The following is a 19,418-nucleotide window of genomic DNA, read 5'->3' on the forward strand; positions in this document are numbered from 1 at the left end:
AAAATTGAGCTCTTTGGCATTAACTCGACTTGCCGTGTTTGGAGGAAGAAAAATGCTGACAATGACCCTAAGAACACCATCCCTACAGTCAAGCATGAAGGTGGACACATTATGCTTTGGGGCTGTTTCTCTACTAAAGGTACAGGCCGACTTTGCTGCATTGAGGGGCCAATGGACTGGGCCATGTATTCTAAAATCTTGGATGAGAACCTTCTTCCCTCGGCCAGAACACTAAAGATGGGTGGTGGATGGGTGTTCCAGTATGACAATGACCCAAAACATACCGCCAAGGCAACAAAGGAGTGGCTCAAAAAGAAGCACATTAAGATCATGGAGTGGCCTAGCCAGTCTTCAGACCTTAATCCTGTGGAAAATTTATGGAGGGAGTTAAAACTTCGAGTTGCCAAACGACAGCCAAGAAACCTTAAGGATTTAGAGAAGATTTGTAAAGAAGAGTGGAACAAAATCCCTCCTGAGATGTGTGCAAACCTGGTCACCAACTACAAGAAACATCTTACTGCTGTACTTGCCAACATGGGTTTCTCCACCAAGTACTAAGTCATGTTTTGCGCATCTTACCTGCTCTCCTCTCCTTCCAACAGTTTACGGTATGTGGCAATCTCAATGTCCAGTGCCATCTTAACATTCAGCAGATCCTGGTATTCCCGGAGGTGCCTTGCCATCTCATCCTTGAGATTGCGGATTTCTTCCTCTAGCCTTGAGATGGAATCCTGGTAGCCAGCTGCCTCTCCAGAGAACCTCTCCTCCAGGTCCCGCATCTGGCGCAACAGGGAATCATTCTGAGAATAAAGAGACCCTGTTTTAGCCTGAGAGGAAGCCATATGCTGTAAGCTCAGTATCGGTAACGGCCAACTTTGGGTATAGAACTTACTGTGCCTTTAAGGGAGTCAATCTCACAGGTGTATGACTGAATCTGGTGGCGATATTCCATGAGTTCTTGCTTGGACTGGCGCAAAGCATCGTTATTTTTCTGTGCAGCTTGGTTGAGGTCCGTTACCTGTAATTAGAAACTGCTGTGAGATTGGGTGGAAGAACAATATAGATTGGGTGAAAGAACAATACAGATTGGGTGGTAGAACAATACAGATGGATGAAAGAACAACACCGAGTCACACTAATTCAGATGTGATTTTTGTTAAAGAGACACCATACACTTTTTGAAGATTTTTTTTTTTAGATTTGGGTTGCGATTCTTTGCAGTGCGATTTGAGCCCATTCATTTTGTATGGGCGCAAATCACACTGAAAAGTATCGACAAGTACCTGACCGAAAGTATCAGTCTTCGTACTTGCCGATTTAAAAAAAAGGGTATCGGTGCAACCCTGGTATATACAGTAGGTTTCCCTGCCAAGCTGAGTTATAAATTTTCATTTTTCCCCCCAGCCATTCCAGTAGAAGATTCAAGCCACTGGGGCATGATGGGGTAGACTATTAATATTTGGAGAGTCTATGTGCTGCTGGCTCTTTTGCCTCAGGCTTAGGCCTGAGAAACTGCTGCGGAAATGCTTATGCTGCTAGACCCAGAAGCTTCTTTGGGGCCTCGCATGTGCTGGTATACAGCCCTACATATCTGGCCTAAGAGATTCACCAGCTAGGAAAGCTGCCATCTCTGAAGGCTTTGCTGCCGATCTACATCTACTAAATTACTATATCTACAACTCATGATACATTAGTGTGATGGTCAGTGAGAAGAATTGTCCCCTTACAGATAGCTAAAAAGATCAATGATTTCAGTAGGAACTTATCCGAGAGGCAGAAATTGCTCATTGTTCAATGAACACTTAGCAACCTCTGGAAGACCCTGGTTGAGAAACCCTGATCTAGTCTACTAACACTTTACTAGAAGACAACAGGAAGCTAAGGCTGGGCATCCATTCGATGACCTTGTGAGTAAAAGACTATTTGCTGATCCAGATGACATTGGTGCTTTAAGAGTACAAGGGCCAGTGTAGCTTTACAGGGTACAGTGTCCCTGATTTGGCCATTCCTTCTAACCTCAGGGATCAAGAAGCGCTATCTATAGGACAGTGAAGTTAATGTCCTCTTTGGAACGTTAGAACACTTATCGGAGTATGCCATGCAATACACCCCTCCCCAGTTACACGTTTTATCAGCATTAAAACCTAAAAAAGACATCTCCTAGACTGTCTCCAAGACAATCAGGAAAAGAATCCTGGTCATCATCATCACCTGTGTTGCTGTTATCAGGAGAGGTACAGTGAGTATGCTTTTATTAAGTTTCATCACCATCCATCAGCGGCCCCTTCAGGGGTACCACAACCTCTACATTTTCATACCTTGGATTTGTACCATTCTTCAGCCTCGGAGACGTTCTTGGCGGCAATGTTCTCGTACTGTGCGCGGATATCTCTGAGAGCTGCAGTTAAGTCTGGTTTGGCAATTTCCATCTCTACCTGCACGTGCTGCTCTTGAAGTTGTGCCTGAAGATCGCGGATTTCCTGCGAAGACACAAGAGATGTTATCTGAGAACCTGAAAAGTTCTATGCAAGGTCCATGGTTTGAATTGGCAAAACAAGCCTCAAGTCTTGTTGGCGCATTCCAACTCCAGCCAAGTTTTTTAGTTTTAGATTGAGACGGGAAAGGTTAGTGGTAGAGGTCAACTTCTTATAGCTTTCTGTATCCTTTGGGGATCTGTCCTCTCTACCATCTGTTTGATGTGAGAGGAAGAGAGGGGGAATCCCTCCAGGAGGAACTCTGCATTAAAAATGTTTTCTAGTGGACTAAAGCAGGTTGTCTGGATTTTATTGCTATCTGCGTTCCCCTCATTTTCTACCCTGATAACAGGTGTCAGCCAGAACAGGAATCTCCTCCATGGGGACCAGGGCCACCACTAAAAATCATAGGGGCCCCATATAGCCTAGCTGACTGGGCCCCCCTAACCACTAACACCCCACCAACCTGTGTGACTGTCAATGTTCAGGACTCAGAGGCAGAGAAGAATAGATTAGAGACAATTTTGTGGGCATGGGTGATGTCAAGCTGTCATCATTACCCATGCCATTGTCCCAGTTTGGTTTTCTGTGCTTCTGAGCCCCACAGAGTGCTAACAAGTCAAGCGGAGCCTATGGCTGACTGTACTGGTGCTATGCAAAAATTAGTAGCAGGGATGACACCCACAGACAGCCCCTGCCGGGCCCAGACCCCCAACCGAGCCATCAGAGCTTGGGCCCGGAATGGGAATACTGCTTGTACCCCCATAATCCCCTATCCATGTCCCTCGAAGGGGCATATGAAGAAGTTCCAACCATTCCATTCTATGCAAAGTCTTACCTCTTCGTGAATCTTCTTTAGGAATGCAATCTCCTCCTGCAGAGACTCGATGCGTCTCTCCAGATCAATACGGGCCAGGGTAGCGGCATCTACATCCTGAAAAAGTCAGGAAATTGGCAAGTCTTTAGATGGCAACACATGGAACTCCAATTAAACAGTTAAACACGGTTTACAAAACACACAGCTAAACTTGTAGTTGTTTTTACATGCCAGAATACTTTCTACTGGACACACTTTTTATTTACATTCTCTTGCCACACTCTAGAGCAGTGATGGCGAACCTATGGTACGCGTGCCACAGCTGGCATGCAGAGCCCTCTCTGTGGGCATGCAAGCTAAGTAGCTCCAGCAGCCGAAACTCAGAAAGGAGCAGACACTGACCGGCCAGTGCGCATGCTCGGAAACGAGTCGCGGCTCGTCCAGTGACGTCATAGTGCCTGTCGCCACGCTCAAAGCCGCACCGCATTCCAGAGTCTATGTTTGGGGTGGGGAGCACAGTTGAGAGGGGAGGGGGCACTGCACCTACTGGGGAGGACGGAGACTCCTAGAGGGGCCATTACTGTAGCGGACCAGGTGTGATCTCCTCCCGGGGATCGGAGATATGGTGGGGTGAGCTGAGTTCTGTCCTCTAGGCTTCCTAGTTTTTCTGATGATTCTATAGACTTTGGGATTCCAATCAGTGAATATTATGGGATGTCTGGTTGTAATGATTCCTGGAGATCAGGTTGCTTTCTTCCATTGTAGAAGTGATCTTTAGTGGCATTTATTACCCCCCCCCCCCCACACCCGACCCGCCCCCCATATATTAGGAAGAGTGCTGACTGTTCTACACACACCTGTCCTCTGGATGCAGTCACGTGATCTATGACACGCCGCTCGGTACACCTGTTACAGTTTGGATACTCGGGCTCAAAAAGGTTTGCCATCACCGCTCTGGAGTCATCAGGAAGACACCACTATTTGCTGGAGTAGATCTGCAGCTTCATCACCTGAACTATGAGCAAGCATTACCACACTGTTGAGGTCCTCTCTGTACTCCACTCTTCCAGTAAGCAGGCTAAATACCTCCCCCCTACCCCCAGCCCCCCAGTGCCTGAAAACATCGTGCAAAGCAATAGAGCCTGACTGGTACCGTGTGCAGGCCCTTCAACTCTCCGTCTGATTTCTGCTTTGCAAGGGATTGTTGACAGATAAAATAAACAATATACATCAGGCAGGTATAATACTTATATTAGCCTATAGTTACAAGAGCTTTGTGGAGCTGCAAAGCACAATTTTCTTACCATGTGTGAACATGACTATTGTATTAACCATGGCTTGTTACCTGCTATGCCAATGACCCACCCCCCTTTACCTCTAAGGACCACGCCACACATAACTGGGGTAAATTGGCTGTAGCAGCCGTTTTATTAACCAAATATATATAAATATCCAATTATTAACATATAAATAACCTTTTTAAACATAACATCAGCTTTATTGACAATAATGGAGCCCAAGGTCCCAATGGCATAAGCCAGAAACGTACCTGCTAGTCCCTTCTAAAGCCCCCAGTCGTGAACCACAGACAACTAGCTGGTACCCATACCAACTGGGAGCCGTACCTCAGATGGGGCCCTACACCATACCTTTTAAGTGCCCACATGACCTAAAAGGACCTTGCACCCCGCCAAGTGCACCACTTTTCCTCAGGGACACTCCAGTCCCCACAACCCCAACAGGAAAAATTACCACAACAGGTAGGTCGGGAGGGTGGGAAGCTGCTCCGCTCGCTCTGTTCGACTGAGGCCGCCTCCCTCCTCGTGCCACATCACTTCCCCTTCCAAGGCTCTGCCCCATCTCCGTCCCCCCACTGCTCTCCTCCTCGTTCCTACGCCCGTTTAACCTCTGTCATGCCCGGCCCTCCGCTATGTCTTTTGGGCTGGCTCCGGGCCTCTCTTTTGAATGACATGCTAGATGTGGAAGGATAACTTACCGCTCTGAAGGCTGACAGGTTATTCTCTGCATCTTCTTTAAGCTGAATCTCTTCTTGCAACCTGGGAGAAGCACAGGGTTGGTAAGTGTTGGTGTAAACATACGCATATATCACATGACATAATTCAATGCACATGCTCAATGTGGCAGCTTGGAAGAGTAATCATCTGACTCGGTCTAGGACCCCCTCTCAACCAAGGTTGACCTGCTAAGTATATCTACTGAGTTCTGAAGGGTGCCACCACCATACCTCCCAACAATTTGAGATGGGAATGAGGGACACCTACTAGCAAACGTATGTAGGCATAGGACATTAAAGTTCATGTGTGTGTGAAAAGGCAGGCGTCCCAATACTTTTGACAATATAGTGTAGGTACATAAGGTGTCAGGATTCTTCTTGATCCTGGTATTTCTGTGCAGATAAAACCTAGCAGTGCCTTATAAAAGTGTTTCTCAAAGCACCCTTTGAGAATATGCAAGATTTCGAAGCGCCCCAGTCTAAGATGGGGTCCCCTATCACATCAGAAACCCCCCCCCCCTACAGCCCCTGCCAGCCACTTATTGTCTACAGTCATCATCTGCACATCATGGCCCTGGGCCGGCTTCTTCATGGTGACAACGGTGGACCATGCCTGCGCAATGTACATCAACGCCCCTCCACCAGAAGGGCATGTGACAGGGTGACAATACTGACATACAATAGAAAGAGAGTTGTCACCCTATACCAGGAAGGATAGTTATGGCAGGATCACCGTGTATTTTTTTTTAATGAAAGCTGCAGATTCAAAAAAATGGAATGCAAGGATTGGACTAACATTTTACTGATTGGGTTTATATCTTCATTAACATGCTAGATGAGACAGGGGGGGTGATGGCAGCACTACCACTAAAGACATATCCGCTACTGTTCTCCTATTATGGTGATGGCAGCTTCCTCCTTATGTTAGGAATGGGCATGAGCTCATCCTGCCGAATGTTTTATATTCCTGGTGGGAAAATGTCCCCCCCCGGCTGGCCATGTAGGGAGCACAGGCTGAGGGAGATTTACATTGTGAGGACTCTGCTCTTCCTCACTGTCATGTTATGGAGCTCACAGGCCTTCCAATGACGGTGGTGTGAGTGTGCGGTGTGGAGACTGGCCTGGCCTGCGGGAAGATGGAAGATTCATGTCCCAGCGGGTGCTGTGAACAAGTGGTCAAAGACTCATTTCAGGGGGATCATTTCACTTGCTCGGTACTAATGTCAGAACTGGATCTGTCCCCCAGGAACACAGTCAGAAAACTGGTGTACAGAAAACAGAACCAAAGCCTACAACAGGCAGTACAATCCCTTGTACATTCAAAGGATGGTTGTTATGGGCAACAGGAACACTTGGTTGGTTGCTGTTTGTGATTTATATACACTTGCTTGGTTGCTATAGGCGATAGTTACGCTAGGTTGCTATGAGTAATAGTGACACTTGATTGGTTGCTATGGGCAATAGCTACACTAGGTTGCTATGAGTAATAATGACACTTGATTGGTTGTTATGGGCAATAGCTACAGTAGGTTGCTATGAGTAATAGTGACACTTGATTAGTTTATATGGGCAATAGCTACACTAGGTTGCTATGGGTAATAATGACACTTGGCTGGTTGCTATAGGCAATAGCTACACTAGGTTGCTATGAGTAATAGTGGCACTTGATTAGTTTCTATTTGCATTAGCTACACTAGGTTGCTATGAGTAATAGTGACACTTGATTTGTTGCTATGGGCAATAAATACACTAAGTTGCTATGAGTAATAGTGACACTTGGTACAACTGCTATAGGGTGGACCTGAACTGGTTAAAGGAAAATTATTGATTCAACTACAAGAATCACTCCCTTGCCACATCCATACATGTGACTTGAAACAATGCTCCAGTGCCCAACCAGGGAGATTGTGTGTATTCATATCCAGACAAGGTGAATATAAATGTGTTTAGTCATGATGTATACTGCACTTGATGCATTTACAATGCATATTGGTCGTTGTATGTCAAAATATATGCAATGAAATATGACTTTCATGTATGTAAAAGAAATGTTTTGTACAGTGAGACCTGTTTCTCCCTCATTCCACCTTTTATGTCCTGAGGAAGCAGATCAACGAAACACGTTGATGCACAGGGGCTCACCTACCTGATATCATATAACAACAACATATCCAAAGTATTGGGCCCTTGTTGCCCATATTCTCTCTCTCTAATATATATATATATATATATATATATATATATATATATATATATACACACACATGTTTTTAAATAGCACTTAGTATAGAAATAGTATATTTCTTGTTTTTATATTTTTTTGTCTATAACAAAAATTGGGATTTTTGTTTTAAATAAATATTGTGGTCCAATCTGACTTTAAAGTCCAACCTAGTGGTCCTTTTTTTTTCCTTCTTCTAAAATAGTTTTTGTTCTGTTCCTGTACAAAAAATTTTTTTGGGAGTTTGTCCCTTCGGAAATTTTGATTCGGAAGCTCAGAACCGGCTGTCGAAAGTTGTGTACACAAACAACGTTCACCCGATTTTCTGAGCCGTTAGACTACAAACAGACCTCACCAGCTCAAGGTCACGGATTTTTCAGAAGGTGCTCAGCAATGGTTGCCTCCATACTTATCATGTGAAAAGGTACATAATTGGTTGCTATGGCAACATCACTAAAGTTTACTTTTTCTTTTGGTGTGGTTTCTAGAATTCATTCTTGCAGAGCCTCTTCTATAGGAATCTGGCAGTTCCAGTTGCTCTTTATGTCCCACTGGAACCCAGCCAAGGATATGTACATCTATCTGTATGTTCTCCCCAGTCCTGGTGACCCCAGGGTGTGCAGAGCTCTCGGGTTTCACCAACTGTACCATCAAGCTGGTCTCCTCCATGTCCAGCTGGTAGCAGATGTATAATCAGGCAACCTGACAAAAACCAGCAAGTGTCAGGGGTTACATTACACACAGGAGCCCTTATGTAAACAAGAAAGGTTGAGTGCACAAAAAAATGCTGCAGTGGAGGCTGTCCTCTCACTGCAGTGTCATAGAAGGGGGCGTGTATCTAAAAGACAAAATGCTCCCTTCCAGCCCTCTTAACTACAAGGAAAAAAACACGGGTTTATGTGTATAAGATTTACCCATAATCCCATGTTTTTTTTCACACAGTTAAAGCGGAGTCCCGCCCAAAAATGGAACTTCCGCTTTAAGGGAAGGTGACCCCCTGACATGCCACATTTGGCATGTCATTTTTTTTTTTTTGGGGGGGGGGGGGGCGGATACCCTCTTTTTAGAGGGTCCCTTTTCATGACTTAGATTGGGATGGAAATACATGACCTTAACAGGTCATTATTTCATTTAAAGTCCCTAGGGATGGAAATGTGTGACCTTACCAGGTCACGATTTCCTCAAAGTCCCTAAAAACCCCTCCTCTTCTTTTCTGCATATGCATAGGGATGGTAGCATGTGCCATTGCTCTACTAGTTGAATTTGATTATCTTTACTGCTCTCAATGACCTACTGTGAAACCTCCCCTGTTTTTAATAGTTTACCTTTGATCAACATTTATTATTCACAATATCCTTTTCTATCTATATTATCCCTTATTGCCATTCATTAACTATCATTGAAGTAGATACTTAATTGGCTATTATGTTGTTGGCGGTGTTGTGCTGGTGGGACTGTTATGCCGTCTGTTTTTTCTCCCAGTCCGGGAGCTGTGACGCGCCTTACGGGTCTCCTCCCTCCCCCAGGTTTCTTCCTCTGGGGGGGGTGGACACAACGCTACTGCGCGTCAACGTTACGCATTCACACTATGCGTGCGGCGTCCCCTCAGCGGCGCCGTCACGCATAAGCAGTTGTTTCCATGCTCGTGGGCAACAGGGGAGTACTCTATGTGCCGTCTGGCCGGACACTCCCTCTCCGACTTATGGCGCCCCCCCCCGCCGCACGGCGTGACGTTGGTGGGCGGTCCCGGGTTGGCGATATATGGACGTCTTCCTGGGCGGCCTGGGCACTCGAGGCTCTGCACATACTCGATTTCACAGCATTTAGGACCTCTCTCCTTTCTTAGGGGTCTCAATCTTCCCCAGGTACACTTATCACATCTTCTTCATTTTGGTTTTACACACCATTTTTGGCTTGGTTTTTGTTTTGTCCAATCTCCCCATCTTTTACCACTACTGGCCAACCCCCCGGTTGTCTGCCCATTTCCTCCTATGTCCCTCACTGTCCTTTCCCTACCTCACTGATCTTCCGTGGGGTCCTTGTTTCCTTCTCTTTTCCCTTGCCTCCAGTTTCTTACCTTCACTTCCCAGCACTCCAATCACATCTCGTACAATCATTCCTTCACTTTTCCCACAGATATGCCTTGGTTCCCATGCCTGCCCTGGTTGGCGCCTGTTCCGTCTCTGCGGGGCCCCCCACGGCGGCTCCCGGTTGGGGGTACCCTGGATGACTTGCGGTGTCCCGCCACTACACCATCATTACACAGAACCCCAGTAAGTATCCATATATTACTGGCGGGGGTCCACACACCTCGCTCCTCAATTACAATTGTCCTTGCCCCTTTTCTGCCTTTACTTATTTCAACATCCTTTCAGATACCATACGTACTTGCTCCTGACGAGTGGCATGGAAGCCACGAAACGCGTTGAGCCATCATTCACCATGTTTGAACCTTTCCATACATAGATCTCACACATCTCTACCAATATTCACCCCCCCTCCCACAGGTTCAGTGAGGCCCTAGGTCCTGCAGGCACTACCGTTTAAATTATATTTTTACTCAACTTCGATTGTGGTGAACTAGGGAATTTTATTAAGGTTGTACCTTGAGCTATCATTGCTTAACCTTTTTATCTTGTTACTAATCCATCATTTGTATGAACATTACAATGTATGTTTATATTTTATTATTTATCTATGTATCATATGTTTGTATGCATTTTGCGATTGTAACGTGCATGCTCCAGCATTATGTGAATAAATTCCTTTATGATCACCCTTCTACCTTCTTGCTGTCACATGCTTTATATAAAGTCCCACCCTCCCCCTTGTACCATCTAGTTGAAGGTAAATCTAAAGGAAATTGTATATTATATGGTCAGGTTAACTCACATTCATACATATACCAGGGATAAATCAACTTCTAGCATAGTCTTTGGGGTGCAGGTGAATCCCAAGCAAGCACAGGCGGAATATGGAGACTCGAGACATGTAGTGCTGTGCTTGGAACCAACAACCTCAGTACTGCTAGGCAGAAGTGCTAACCACTTAGCCACTGGCCCATAGTCACTCTTTAATGGGGTTGTAAAGTCTCAAGGTTTTCAAAACCTTCTGTGCTGCAGCTGTCCCCCAGAGCCCCCCTTTTTTTTACCTGAGCCCGATCGCATACCTCCCAACTTTTTGAGATGGGAATGAGGGACACCTATCAGCAAAAGTATGCAGGCATAGGACACACCCCTTGCCACGCCCCCTTAAAGGAGAATTGTACAAAAAAAAACAAGAATGGTTAAACCCACAAGTGCTTTTTTTTACCACTACTATTCCTTCATATTGGCTCTTGAAATTTACAAATGCAGCAATTTAGAAATTGGATAAAAGGTTTAGCACTGGAAAACACTTTTTGATAGATAAAAAGTACATTTTATATACATCTATATGGATCAGACCAAAATGAGGGACAAATGAGGAGGAAAGAGGGACAGAGGGACATTGCTCCAAATCAGGGACAGTCCCTCAAAATCAGGGACAGTTGGGAGCTATACGATCGTTCCAGCGCCGAGCACGAGCCCAGTGGCTCCAGCCGCTGTCCCCATCCTCACTGGATAGATTGATAGCAGCAGGAGCCATTGGCTCCCGCTGCTGTCAATCAAATCCAGTGACACAGGAGCGGTGGGCGGGGCCAAGTCCTGGTGTCTGTGCCAATGAAAGCAGCAGCGGGACTAGTGAGCGCGCCCGCAAGGGTTTCCCCGGGGAATGCGGGTCTCCGCAGGGGCACCCAATGAAGAGGAGGAGCCAGGAGCGCCGATGGGGCACCCCAGAAGAGGAGGATCTGGGCTGCTCTGTGCAAAACCCTTCCACAGAGCAGGTAAGTATAACATGTTTATTATTTAAAAAAAAAAACGAACCTTTACAACCACTTGAAGGTCCGAGTGACTATCAAAATGATTTTATAGGTCGATCCAAAGACTAATAATGCGGCTGCCACTGAAAACTGTAACAACTAATCAGAATTAATAAGTTTAGCAAAAGTCAGAATGAAGACTCATGGCGGATTGATCTCTGCGTTCTGTCGCTTTCCATGTCTGCTGGTCCTCGCCCTTGGTGTAGGACAGTCACAGTATATATTTGTCCTTCTGATATGTCAGATGGAATACAGCACATGGCTTATTGGTATAAATAGTTGCCAGCTGTTGTTCTGACACCAGATCACATTTGTTACTTGCTAATTGTAATGTCTCTGCTACGCTGCATTTGCTGCAAAGAGCCCGGAGGAGGGGGGGGGGGGAGCATTTATAGTGTCCAATGACCACTTCATGCCCCAGTGATATGGAGAGGGAGACGTAAAGTTCAGGCAGACTACAGTATATTATTTCATTATCTTTTTTTCTTATGCTAAACTGTCTGTCCTCTCTCCATTATATTTCCTTACTTTGGAGTTGTAATTAAAGCCCCCATTCACACTGGTGCAATTTGTCATGCGATTTGACAGTTCCAAACCGCATGACAATTCGCACCACACTGTCGGCAATGGAATTATTCAAATAACTGTGACTCATGTCGTAGCGACTTTGAAAAAGGTTCCTGCACTTTTTTTTTTTTTGCCGATTTCATTGTGACTTGCATAGACTTCTGTTGTATGAAGTCGCAATAATATTGTCAGCGCAAATCACACTGATGTGCGGCTTTGAAAACACGCTGAAGTAGCGGTGCGAACTGGGGGCTTAAGCCCAAATCCAGGCGCAAAAAAAAATAAAAAACCCTTCCAGTCGGGTCCCCCAGGTTGCTGCAGTCCTCCCTCTAAGCTGCTCATGGCTGCGGTTGCGCACGTACCCCCACCATGTGCAATGATGCAGAGGGACCACCAACAGGCTGGAGCTTCAAAGTGATAAGGAGAGCGCCAGAAACGGGGGTAAGAGTACATAATACGGCCTATCACCCTACCTTCCTGACTCAACCACTTGCCAACCAGCCGCCGTCATTATATGGCGGCAGGTCGGCTCATTCCAACGAATCGCCGTAGCTGTACGGCGGTCCCTTTAACAGCTGAAGCGGGGGAGGGGGGAGCCGATGCGCGTGGCCGACGGCTGCAATGTCCACCAGCCACCCGCGATTGCTCCACAGAGAGCCAGAACAGGGATCTATCAGTGTAAACAAACAGATCCCAGTTCTGACAGGGGAATTCAGAGTGATCGTCTGTTCCTTGTGATCAGGAACAGCGATCTCTCTGTACTCTCAGTCAGGCTCCTCCCCCCCACAGTTAGAAACACCTCCTAGGGAACACATTTGATCGCCTCCTAGTGTTAATTCTTTCCCCATACCTCCCAACTGTCCCGGATTTGGAGGGACTGTCCCCGATTTGGGTTATGTCCCTCTGTCCCTCATTCCTCCTCATTTGTCCCTCATTTTGGTCTGACTGATATAGTTGTATATAAAATGCACTTTTTATCTTTCAAAAAATGTTTCCCAGCGCTAAACCTTTCCTCCAATTTCTAAATTGCTGCATTTGTACATTTTAAAAGCCAATATAAAGGAATAGTAGTGGTAGAAAAAAGCACTTGTGGGCATTTCCTATGCCTACATACATTTATTAGTAGGTGTCCCTCATTCCCATCTCAAAATGTTGGGAGGTATGCTTTCCATACCAGTGACATTTATACAGTAATCAGTGCATTATACACTGATCGCTGCATAAATGTCAATGGTCCCAAAAACGTGTCCGATCTGTCTGCCGCAATGTCGCAGTCCTGCTAAAAATCGCTGATCGCCATTACTAGTAAAAAAAAAAAAAAAATAATAATGAAAAAAATGCCATAAATCTATCCCCTATTTTGTAGACGCTATAACTTTTGCGCAAACCAATCAATAAACGCTTAGACCCCTTTCACACTGGGTCGTTTTGCAGGCGCTATTGCACTAAAAATAGCGCCTGCAAACCGACCTGAAACAGCCGCTGCCGTGTCTCCAGTGTGAAAGCCTGAGGGCATTCACACTGGAGCGGTGCGCTAGCAGGACGGTAAAAAAAGTCCTGCTAGCAGCATCTTTGGTGCGGTGAAGGAGCGGTGTGTATACCGCTCGTCCACCACTCCTGCCCATTGAAATCAATGGGGCACCGCGGCTATACCACCGGCAAAGCGCCTTTGCAGAGGCCCTTTGCGGTAGTTTTTAACCCTTTCTTGGCTGCTAGCGGGGGGAGGGGGTGTAAACCCCCCCCCCCCCGCTAGCAGCCAATTACCACTGCTAAAACGACGGTAAAGCGCCGCTAAAAATAGCGGGGCACCGCAGCTATACCACCAGCAGAGGCGCTTTGCGGTGTTTTTTTAAATTAATGGGGCACCGCGGCTATACCGCCGGCAAAGCGGTGGTTTTTAACCCTTTCTTGGCTGCTAGCGGGGGTAAAACCGCCCCGCTATCGGCCGATTACCACTGCTAAAACGATGGTAAAGCGCCGCTATTTTTACCACCGACACACCTCCCGCCCCAGTGTCAAAGGGGTCTAATTGTGATTTTTTTTTTTTTTTTACCAAAAATATGTAGAAGAATACATATTGGCCTATTGTGTCTCTAAAAAATGTTAAACAAAAAACTTAATTGCTGTGGCCACCATTTCCACTTTGCAGTCCAATGCAAAGTCCACTCAAATTGCCTAGGCCCCTCCCCTTTAAAAACCACCTACTGTCAGTACAGTAGGTGTAAAAGGTAGCTTAGCCCTGTCTTTGGCATAGCTGACTGTGATGTCACCACCCTTCCTGTAAATTTGTAGGGAAAGCAGAGAAGGCGATTTCCCACGAGAAGACGCTCCAATCCATTGCAAGAGTGACTTCTTGCAAGATTTTGGCTGCTCTGTATTGTAGAGGATCTCGCCGGAAGGAGCGTGATGTCACCCTCACCTAGGTGCGCTGGGTGGAATGAGGGTGAGGCTACCCCAACTTAATTCTTTACAGCTGTATTTTTAACCTGATAATAGTTGAAGAATTGTATGAAAGGGAAGAAGCCCAAGCAGTGTAAGTAGACTTTTCATTTTCCTGCACGATCCACTTGAAATTTTAATAAGCTGAATCCAATGTCATCACTAAAGTAGTGAGTTGTGTTAAAAACATAAAAAATTAAGCTCATGGATTAGAGTGCATGTGAGTAACTATGGGAAATAATTCTGAGCTGTTTGACTTTCATTAACTATAATTGTGTCTCCTTAGTCCTTTGATATGAAAGGGCCCAGATCATGGGACAGCAACCCTCAGGAATGCCGAGGATTATTCAAATGTGACATATGGGGATCTATGACATGGAATCTGTCACTTACAAATACACCCATGCAGAAATTTACTATCATGTTAAGCCTGTGACCATCTTCTAGATCAGCGGTCGCCAGCCTTTCGGACCTCACGGACCACTAAACTCACAATTCTGAATCCCGCAGACCACTAATTTTAAATGAATTTTACATGCTTTATACACACAATGCTCTCTGCCCCCCTCCATCTGGATCACACTGCTACCTTATACACACCAAGCTCCGTCTCTCTGCCCCCCCCCCCCCCCCGCACTCCGCATAACACTGCTGGCTTACACAATCTCATCATTGGATCTCACCTCCTTATCCAGCCATGTGCTTGAGCTCCATGCCACAAACTCCCACAAACTGTGTTCAGTGCTGTCATTGGAAATCCCCCCCTTCTTCACCTCCAGCTCTCTTCACTACTCCCGGTGCCTCCTTCTGAGTTTACAGGAGCCGGTGTTCTGCCGAGAAAGTTCCTACCGGCGGATAAGGACTCCCCTGTACTGCGCAAGTGCAGCACTTGCGCAGTGCGAGCCGCCAAAAATAGCCGAAGCTTGAACACCTGTGAGTCAGCTGTAAACTGCGCCTGTAACAGGGTCCCTTGCGGGCTCACCACGCTTCAGGCCTGGCCTCGCTTCGCTTGGCATATTTTTATTCTAACTCTTGGATGGTGGGGCTTGAACCTGGATTCAGGGTAGAATGTAGTGCGCAGGCGCCGTGTAAAGCTGACGATCAGCTGTTCAACTTCGGAGACTTTCGACGGCTCCGTAGTCGTTCGTACTGCGCAAGCGCACCGCATGCGCAGTACAGGGGGGTCCTTATCCGCCTGGGGAACTTTCTCGGCAAGACACTGGAACTACAGAGGAGGCATCGGGTATCAATGCGCTGACAGTATTGACTATCAGTGCGCATTGAGAACAACACTGGAAACAACATTAGACGGTATACATTCGCCACAGTGTTGATTTGTGGGCAAAACCCCTGGGGACCCCCAACATTTTCTCTCTCCACTGGTTGGTGACCACTGCTCTAGATTAATGCTGCCCACACACACACATTAGATTCTGATTGTACAATCTACTTGACAGTTGTCAATAGCTATGTAATGCAAGAACCTACATAATTTATATACAGTCAGACAGGCCCTCACACTACACAATTGTTGGTGAACAATGCTGATCTAAGAGATCAAAATTAAACAGTGTCTTGCGGTGCATAGTTGGGTTTATACTGTGTTAATACTTCTGCCGTAATTATGCATAAATAGGTACAGTGTATAGATAAGAGATCCAATTTTATGTAGCCTCCATGCTGCTTGTTGACTAATCTCAGTGGTTTGGAACCCTGGTGCCCAACCTGTGGCCCCAGGGAAAAATTCTGAGCTTTGGCACCTATTGGGTGAACCTGCAAACCGTAGTAGATTATCTCATGTTGCATATCTGCAGTCTCTAAAACCTTTCTGCCACTTTACATTTACTGAATATTATGTGCAGCCCTTTGGTGGGCACTTGAGGCCCCCTATATCAAGTTACTTGACCACAACTGGTCTTCAAAGCACTAAAGAAATTTTCAAAAGGAGAGCAGCGACAAGCCTTATATTCCAAGTATGACAGGTGCAGGGAGTATGAAATCGTTATAGGTGTATAAGGTGTACAGCGCATGCAAGGACCTCGACGGTAGGATTCTGACAAGTGGTTGTGTGGTAGCCAACATTTTGCTGTATAAAGCCTTACAGAGGGTTGAGGGGCCCTACAAAATCTTTGGTGCATTTACACTTTAAGTCAATCCCATTGTTTGTTTGGCTTTCATCTGTGCACAGTCGCTACTCACATTTCCACAGATTAGAGACTCGCATATACATCTCAGCGCCTGACTGTCACGTTGGACAAGCAGAGGTGACATTTAGGGCCTAAATGTCACCTCTGCATGTCTAACGTGACAGTCAGGCGATAAGATGTATATGTGTTGGTCCACCCTTTGCAGCTATAACAGCTTCAAATCTTCTGGGAAGGCTGTCCACAAGGTTTAGGAGTGTGTCTATGGTGGGGGTAGGCAATCTTTGAGAGATAAGCATCTACCTGGACAACATTAAAGAGATCAATAATCACCGGGGTGCAGCGTCCCCTTTTTTTTTTAAGACATTAACTAGCAAGCCCCCAATAAAAAGTAAAGACAGCAATAAAAACTCTAAAAAAATCTATTAAAACTAATGTCACTGTAAAAATATAAACTTAAGCCTACCTTAAAAGTTAGCTTTAGTGAAAAACTTGTACCGTATTTATCGGCGTAAACCACGCACTTTTTTCCCCTTAAAATCAGGGGGAAAATTGCGGGTGCGTGTTATACGCCGATCCCTGCCGATCCCCCGCTGACTGTGAGCGGAGTGAGCGACGGCCGCCGATATACATAGATAGCCGAGTGTACTCGGCTAGCTAGGTTCGGCTAGCTTCGCTCACAGTCACGCCCAGTCCTGCCCTATGATGGACACAGGGACTGGGCATGACTGTGAGCGGAGCTAGCCGAACCTAGCCGAGGCTATCTATGTATATGGGTGGCGTTCGGCTCCGTTCACAGTCACGCCCATCCTGGGTGGAACTACGAGAGGAGCCGAAAGCGGCCAAGAGCCGCCGAGATACACAGGACTGGCTCTGTGTACTCGGCAGCGCCATTTTCAAACTGCAGTGACACTGACATGTCACTGCAGTTTAACTGCAGCCTGGGCAAGGCTGCAAATGGACACTGACAAAGCTGCAAATGGGCACTGACAAGGCTGCAAGGCTGCAAATGACACCAAGGCTGCAAATGACTGCAAGGCTGCAAATGACACCAAGGCTGCAAGGCTGCAAATGACACCAAGGCTTCAAATGACACCAAGGCTGCAAATGACACCAAGGCTGCAAGGCTGCAATTCACACCAAGGCTTCAAATGACACCAAGGCTGCAAATGACACCAAGGCTGCAAGGCTGCAATTCACACCAAGGCTGCAAATGACACTGACAAGGCTGCAAATGACACTGGACAAGCATGCAGATGGACGCTGTGCAAGGCTGCAGATGGACACTGATAAGGCTGCATTGATGGTCATTTAATGTAAGTTTTTTTCCTTAAAACATTTTTTTCTTTAAAATTCCCTCCTAAACTTGGGGTGTGTGTCATACGCCGGTGCATGTTATACGCCGATAAATATGGTAATTCACTTTCATTCACATTTGGTCACCCCCACAAGTCTGATGCCAGAGTTCATCATGAAAGCAGAACATCTGGTACTGCAGGCTGATTTTCTTGACCAAATTCAGGCTTGGCTATCTGCGCTGATTTATGGACAGTGCAAGTAGTATGTAGAGCATTGTACAGAGGTCAGTAGCATGCAGGGCAGTGTCCAGAGGTCAGTAATTTGTAGGGCAGTGTACAGAGGTCAGTAGTAGGTAGGGCAGTGTACAGAGATCAGTAGTATGTAGAGCAGTGTACAGGGATCAGTAGTATGTAGGGCAGTGTACAGAGGTCAGTAGTTTGTAGGGCAGTGTACAGAGGTCAGTAGTTTGTAGGGAAGTGTACAGAGGTCAGTAGTATGTAGGGCAGTGTACAGAGGCCAGTAGTATGTAGGGCAGTGTACAGAGGCCAGTAGTATGTAGGGCAGTGTACAGAGGTCAGTAGTAGGTAGGGCAGTGTACAGAGGTCAGTAGTAGGTAGGGCAGTGTACAGAGGTCAGTAGTTTGTAGGGCAGTGTACAGACGTCAGTAGTAGGTAGGGCAGTGTACAGAGGTCAGTAGTAGGTAGGGCAGTGAACAGAGGTCAGTAGTTTGTAGGGCAGTGTACAGACGTCAGTAGTAGGTAGGGCAGTGTACAGAGGTCAGTAGTATGTAGGGCAGTGTACAGAGGTCAGTAGTAGGTAGGGCAGTGTACAGAGGTCAGTAGTAGGTAGGGCAGTGAACAGAGGTCAGTAGTTTGTAGGGCAGTGTACAGACGTCAGTAGTAGGTAGGGCAGTGTACAGAGGTCAGTAGTAGGTAGGGCAGTGTACAGAGGTCAGTAGTAGGTATGGCAGTGTACAGAGGCCAGTAGTAGGTAGGGCAGTGTACAGAGGTCAGTAGTAGGTAGGGCAGTGTACAGAGGCCAGTAGTAGGTAGGGCAGTGTACAAAGGCCAGTAGTAGGTAGGGCAGTGTACAGAGGTCAGTAGTAGGTAGGGCAGTGTACAGAGGTCAGTAGTAGGTAGGGCAGTGTACAGAGGTCAGTAGTATGTAGGGCAGTGTACAGAGGTCAGTAGTTTGTAGGGCAGTGTGCAGAGGTCAGTAGTAGGTAGGGCAGTGTACAGAGGTCAGTAGTATGTAGGGCAGTGTACAGAGGTCAGTAGTTTGTAGGGCAGTGTGCAGAGGTCAGTAGTAGGTAGGGCAGTGTACAGAGGTCAGTAGTATGTAGGGCAGTGTACAGAGGTCAGTAGTAAGTAGGGCAGTGTACAGAGGTCAGTAGTTTGTAGGGTAGTGTACAGAGGTCAGTAGTAGGTAGGGCAGTGTACAGAGGTCAGTAGTATGTAGGGCAGTGTACAGAGGTCAGTAGTATGTAGGGCAGTGTACAGAGGTCAGTAGTTTGTAGGGCAGTGTGCAGAGGTCAGTAGTAGG

The 19,418-nt window shown here is 46.4% G+C and overlaps 1 protein-coding gene across 2 annotated transcripts in view; it reads right to left on the bottom strand.

Moving 5' to 3' along the window:
- DES (desmin) overlaps positions 1 to 19,418 on the bottom strand; it is a 36,734-nt gene that overhangs the window by 10,928 nt on the left and 6,388 nt on the right. For both annotated transcript variants that reach the window (XM_073634321.1, XM_073634320.1), the window contains exons 2-6: positions 5,288 to 5,348; positions 3,313 to 3,408; positions 2,319 to 2,480; positions 893 to 1,018; positions 580 to 800 (exon numbers count right to left, since the gene is read on the bottom strand). In XM_073634321.1, the coding sequence (XP_073490422.1) occupies positions 580 to 800; positions 893 to 1,018; positions 2,319 to 2,480; positions 3,313 to 3,408; positions 5,288 to 5,348 (666 nt within the window). The remainder of the gene's footprint in view (positions 1 to 579; positions 801 to 892; positions 1,019 to 2,318; positions 2,481 to 3,312; positions 3,409 to 5,287; positions 5,349 to 19,418) is intronic.

Source organism: Aquarana catesbeiana, linkage group LG06 (assembly GCF_042186555.1).
Source record: "Aquarana catesbeiana isolate 2022-GZ linkage group LG06, ASM4218655v1, whole genome shotgun sequence".
In the NCBI taxonomy this organism is placed as follows: Eukaryota; Metazoa; Chordata; class Amphibia; order Anura; family Ranidae; genus Aquarana; species Aquarana catesbeiana.